General features: G+C 41.9%; 1 protein-coding gene across 1 annotated transcript; it reads right to left on the bottom strand.

Annotated features, from left to right (window-relative positions):
• Positions 1–423: 423 nt before the first annotated feature.
• Positions 424–4,552, bottom strand: LOC111151401 (peroxisomal biogenesis factor 12). Its single transcript, XM_022509396.1, has 3 exons — positions 3,803–4,552; positions 2,937–3,490; positions 424–2,090 (listed from the first exon to the last, which is right to left on the bottom strand). Exons 1-3 carry the CDS (start codon positions 3,926–3,928, stop codon positions 1,691–1,693), a joined length of 1,080 nt encoding a protein of 359 aa, XP_022365104.1. The 5' UTR covers positions 3,929–4,552; the 3' UTR covers positions 424–1,690.
• Between the last annotated feature and the right edge of the window lie 1,448 nt (positions 4,553–6,000).

Below are 6,000 nucleotides of genomic sequence, written 5' to 3' on the forward strand. Positions count from 1 at the left end.
ATGAATTTTACTACATAACTCAAGTGTTTCTATGGTATCTCTAATACAGGGTATTTCACACAAAGCTGAATTCTTGCTGTTGTAGTAGAGGTTTTTTCTCCCAAGTATTGGATTAGCAAAAAAAAGCAAAATGTCAATACAAAAATACTTCAAAGTCACAGGTGGTCTGAATGAAAAATGTACTTTAAATACCTTGAGTAATTTTAATATTTATTTGAGAGCGAGAGAGGGAGAACGCATGTGCAGGCACACACGTAAGGTAAGCCGGGGAGGGGGCAAAGGGAGAGGGAGAGAGAATCCTAAACTGACTCCATGCTGAGCTGCAGGGCCCACTATGTGGCTTGATCTCACTATCCTGAGATCATGATCTGAACCCAAACCAAGAGTTGGAGGCCACTTAAGCGACTGAGCCACCCAGGCGTCCCCACCTCAAGTGAGCTTTAAGTTTCCAAATAATTATGACTACTTGGAACGACTCTTTGCCAAAAACATTTATTTTTAAAATTTACTTAAGCGTTTCATAGAAACTTAGTAATAGCCAGAGTAACTCGTGCCCGTTTAGCAAACTCTTAACAGCAAGAAGAAAGAGCTTATTAAAAGGTTCTTTTGCACAATCATAGTTAAATCAGTATGTTACGTCATCTTTTGATTGCTTATTCATTTTGCTTTCATCACACTGAAATCTTTAGACAGCTCTGTGTATATGCTCAACCCCTATTTTTCTTTAACTAGTTCCCCAAGAAAAGATATGTATGGCTCATAAAGGAATCTTACTTGATTACACTGTAGCATATGCTACTTAAAGTGGGTCACAGTATATGGAAGGTGCTTTGTTTTTCTCAAGTGTCTCCAAGTATTTCTGTGAAGAGCAGGTCAACATTTCACATTGTTTGCAAACTGATAAAATCTTTTTCTCAGGGTGGATAAATGCTTTCGTTTCTCAAGAAGAGGCCTGCTTCCCTATTACCCACTTTATGAGGTCTATCTTGGGTTTCTCCTGAGATTTTATACCTCTTGTTCTTTAAGGAAAAGCTTCTGTACTATCCTCTTTCATCCACTTCCTCTACACTGACCTTCATGTCCCCTGTCAATCCTGATTGTATTATTCTAGCCAGCTTGCTAAACTCTAAGTGGGAGTCTAGAGAGCTGGTTAAAAGGTTAGATCAATGGATATATCCTTTTAAAGAAATCCATAAATTGACCTTTGAACACAGATTTGAATTGTGTGGGTCCACTTATATGTGGATTTTTTATAGTATAAATGTATTTCTGTTATGTTTTAAGTATTTTCTTTATCTTACTTTACTGCAAGTATACAATATGTAATACATCTAATATACAGAATGTGTTAATTGTTTCTATTAGCAGTAAGGCTTCCGGTCAATAGTAGGCTATTAGTAGTTACATTTTGGGGGAGTCAAAGTTATACATTAATTTTCTACTTGGGGGGGTCATGTTGGCACCATTAACACACATGTCATTCAGGGGTCAGCTCTAGTTGTGAAAAGTTCATGTAATTATGAATTGAGGATGAGAAGAATCAAACAATGCTGTGTACTGAAACTGAAAATCAGTTTTCATACAACTCAGTTTTCATACAATTCAAACAGTGCTATGTACTGAAACTGAAAATCAGTTTCTCAGCCTTATGGTGCAATAATTTTGTTGTGAAATAAAATGCTAATCCCTTTCAGTTTTCAGGGGAATACAGTTTAATTAGATGTTGTACTTCTGTTGGATAACCTGTTATGGGACAAGCTTGGTGACTCCTCACATAATTAAATACACAGCGATAACAAAACACATAGCCAGAGGTGGCAAGAACAGTATCATTTACCCGGGTTTTGCGACACAGGGGGCACACAGTCTTCATTTTGGGTAACAGAGGAGAATCAGAATTGTAGTCTAGGTGTACAGGTGGTGGTGGAGTAGGCAGGGCAGTCAGTGATTTGATAGTTTCTTGATTTTCAGATGAGTACCACCACTCAAGGAACTGCAGAAAGAATACTCCCACAGAAAGGCCAGTAGAGAGGGATAAGGCCGCACCTCCCAAGGCTTTCTTCAGAGCTGACTTTATCTTCTCACCAACACTGGTAGAAGAATAGAACAAAGAGACAAAAGGAGAAACTGTTTTCTTAGGTTTGATCACAGAATGACTAATATAAATATACCTCTTATACTTTTCATCAGAATCACTGGTTCAGTTTGGATTTTGAGTAGTTGCTAGATTGGCACCGTCTCCTCTAGTATCCATTCGAAATTATTTCCTGTTTCTGACCTCCAGTGTTTGGGGAGTATAGGAACTAAATAAACTTTGTATTCAATGACTAGGGTTTTGTTTTTTTGTTTTGAGAAAGAAATTGGTAAGACATTGGTTATATAGATGTGTGTGTGTGTGTGTGTGTGTGTGTGTGTGTATAAGATAGTATATCAAGAAGAAGAAACAACTCACTTAACAAAAATAACTTAGCAATATCGAGGACTGTATATTTGAAGTTGTAGGAGAACATAAATACTAACTAGAAACAGTGGCATTGTGGTTAAGAGCACAGTCTTGAGAACTGTTGATCTAGCTTGAATCTCAGTTCTGCCACCTTCTAGCTATGTGGCCTTGGCAAGGTACTTGGCTGTTAGGTCTTAGTTTCCTTGGGTCTTAAACGAGGTAATGAATTTATTTCATTAAGTTGTCAGGAGGATTGAGATAATGTACGTGAAGCGAACAGCTAACACAGGGCCTGGCACACAGCAAGCATACATAAAAATGTAGCTAGTGTGCTAAGGAAGGTTACCAGGAGGGCAACTCTTATATGGACACAAGAATTTTTCTCTGATTTATGAAATACCTCAAAGTGGACTGAGGAAGGTGAGTTTCATAAAATTAGGTTAAGATTTTAGAACTTCTTTGTGAAAGGTTTGGGGAAATGTTAAAGCCTTACCTCCTGGCTGGTTGCTGCATTAGGCTGGCTTCAGCTGCTTTGTGCTCCAGAGCTCGTATATCTTGAACTGTAAGTCGACCGAGCCGAACTCCAGCCAGCCTCAGCAACGGTGAGTGATGCTGAGACTTTCCCAAGATGTATCGAAGTTGTTGTACAAAAAACCAGCCTTCCCATGCCATGTTAACAAATGGGTAGGCTGCCAGGAAGGCTCTATAAAACTGTTTCCAGCGGGAAGAAGGGGGATGGATAGAATATTCATCCTCTTCCCTCAGGCTAGAAACAAGCTTCTCCAGCTTCACTTTCAGGTAGGGAAGAAGAACCAGGAACATAATTGACTTCCACAGCTGCCGCTTTGGGAGACCAGCACTGGCCAGTCTCTCAGGCTTGTGTGTGTCCCCCATTACAATGCGCTTTAAGCCATAAAAATTTTCAGAAAATGAGGCACTGGCTTTAGACAGATAATGCTGCTGGAGCAGAAGATCTAGCAGGGCGAAGATTTCATCAAACCACCTCCAAAAGAAGCCATAGTGGGCAGGATTTGATTCTGCGAGAACCTAAAAGTAAATTAATAAATGAATTTCATTCCATTTCACAATTACTATGTGTTGTATTCACATTTCCTTTTTTTCCTCTAAATTCTGATACTTGGGGCTTAAACAAGTCACTTCTTTTGGGGATCTGCCCTATCCTCTCTGAAGTGCTAGGTATTCAGTACAGGGCTCTACACATAACAGGGACTCAAGAACCATTAAACCACAGGATATGAATTACATGCTAATTGGCAATTTCAAAACCTAGACAACCAAGTAAACTGTTTGGTTTTCACCCAGTCATCCCTAAAACCTTTCAGAGAATCAATATCTTACCTTGACCACATGCTGAAGAGCAGGTCTCACTGCTGTCATTAAACTGTCTTGTGCTACCACCTCAAAGATGGATGGCTGGTCATCCACCACAGAAGCAGTTGTGATGTGAGCCCCGTGCTCAGCCATAGTTTCTTATGTGCACTGGGTTTCGCCTTGCCCGCAAACTCTTTAGCAAGCATGAACTTGTTTTAGTTATCAAACGGGTGCTCAGTCTTAAAGGTAATCTTTCTGCAGGAGACCCAAAACTCCTCTTTTACAGAACTGGGGGTAGGAGGAAGACCTCTTCTGGAGGCAGAGAGGGGGAGGGGTCTCAAATCAAGGAGGTTAAGAACGAAATTAAGGCAGACGTGGCAGAAATTGATGTTGAAGTGGTAACGTGGGGGTAGGGGTGACTTGTCAAATGCTGCACCTTACAGGGCAAAGCACGCCTATGGTATACAGGTATGGCCGAAGGGGTGCTCTCTTGTAGAGCTGCAGTCCTGGAGGCTGCGAATCAAGGGCTCTCAATCGCGAGGGCTTAAAAGCCAGCCAGCTCTGAAGGGTTAGAGGTGCCAGTGCGGACCCGGTACGCGAGGGCTGGCTCCAGTTGTTGGCCGCAAAGTGCCCGCGCCGGTCCTTGTGCGCGGACCGCGGGCGAGGCCCTAAGGACCCAAGACGCCACGTTTGAAGACAGGCCTCCGCTCTGACAGAAGCCGCACCCGGAAATAGAAGGGGCCGGCGATTGGGATGGCTGACGGTGGAGAGGCGCTCTAGCCCGGAACGTAGCCCGGGAACCGGAAGTAGCAAACTCTATGATCCCTCTACGACTTCCGCTTCCGCTCATGCTGAAATTAAAAGAATTCACTTGGGGGCTAAGAGTGAATTCTCTGTCCGTTTGTGTTATTTATTTTTATTTATTTTTTTAAAGCTGATCTTGTTTCGCATTCTCAGTGGGAAGCCACAGCTCTGAATCTCCCTCTGCAGAGGTCTTTTCGGCAAGGTGTTCGGGGCGCTGCGGGGACACCTGGTGCCGGGAGCCAAGAGTTCGGGCCTGCTTCTGAGGCCTGTGTTCCCTTGGGCGATTTAGTTAGGGGTGGGGGAACGAAAGGGAATATGGACGTACAGAAGGTCTCTGTGCGCGCGGCGGGGGCGGTAGTTAATTTATATTCTGCCCCCTTCCGGGAAGGATTTGGAGCGACGCAGCTGGGGATAGAAGGCTTTAGCTTTGTTGCCAGTTATGAAAAAGATGATAGAATGAAAAAGGTTCCTGCAGTCCGTTGGAACTGGGAACTATTATTTTCCATTCCAGCTGGTAGATTAACAGTCTCCTAGGTGTAGTTGTGTTCAAGCGTAACTAGGCACTTGCACACTCGATGAAAATGGTTCCTGCTGCCGTACACGTTTGGATGTGTCACGGGGGGATCCTGGTATGTTCTAGCTAGAATGGACTGGGGACGCTTGGCAGATGGTACTTTTCACTGTTTGTATTGCAGAATTAACTTAATTTACCTTAGGGTTTGCAAAATGCTTTTACATCGTGTGCAGCTTTGCCTCGTTTGAGTTGCGTATACGGGTTTATTGAATTTCAGTGAGTTAAAGTTCAACCATTCCTCTTTCTCTCCAGCCCCTCCCCACTACTATGCTAAGTGGTTAGTAATAGAAGGTATTCACGGCCTAACTTATGGCGTAAAGACCATTGGTTTGCATAATGAGAACCCTCAAAAAGAAGGTTTGGGTTTAATTGTTTCAATAAAGTCTTGCAAGTTAATCTTACAATTCTAAACGTGTTTTTTACTCTACCAAATAACCTGCCAGCGACAATCACGTTGATGGAAGACTTTTACCTTACAGAAATTCAAGGACTAGAGATACTGTATCTGTATAAAGCACCTGACAAGTATTAGGTGCTCTAACAATAGCTTTTTTTTGTTGTTTGGTTGGCTTTTTTTTTTTTTTTTTTTTAGGACTAACTTACCCAATTTATTTCTGTTATGTTTTTCTTGGGACACGAGTAGTAAACAATAAACGTTGTCTAATGAGCTGCTTTCAATAACAATAAAAGTTCCAAGTGATAAGAAGGCATTATGTCAAAGTTTAGCTGGCAGAATTTTTCTTTCTCAGGTGAACATAAAATAAAGGTGCATCTTAAAAATCAGTGATGTTTTAGAGTCCATGGAATACACCAGATTTTGAAGTGCATTTTCTAGCCAGACAAAGTG

The sequence above is a fragment of the Enhydra lutris genome, unplaced genomic scaffold, assembly GCF_002288905.1.
Source record: "Enhydra lutris kenyoni isolate GAN:26980312 unplaced genomic scaffold, ASM228890v2 scaffoldscaffold26, whole genome shotgun sequence".
Taxonomy (NCBI): Eukaryota; Metazoa; Chordata; class Mammalia; order Carnivora; family Mustelidae; genus Enhydra; species Enhydra lutris.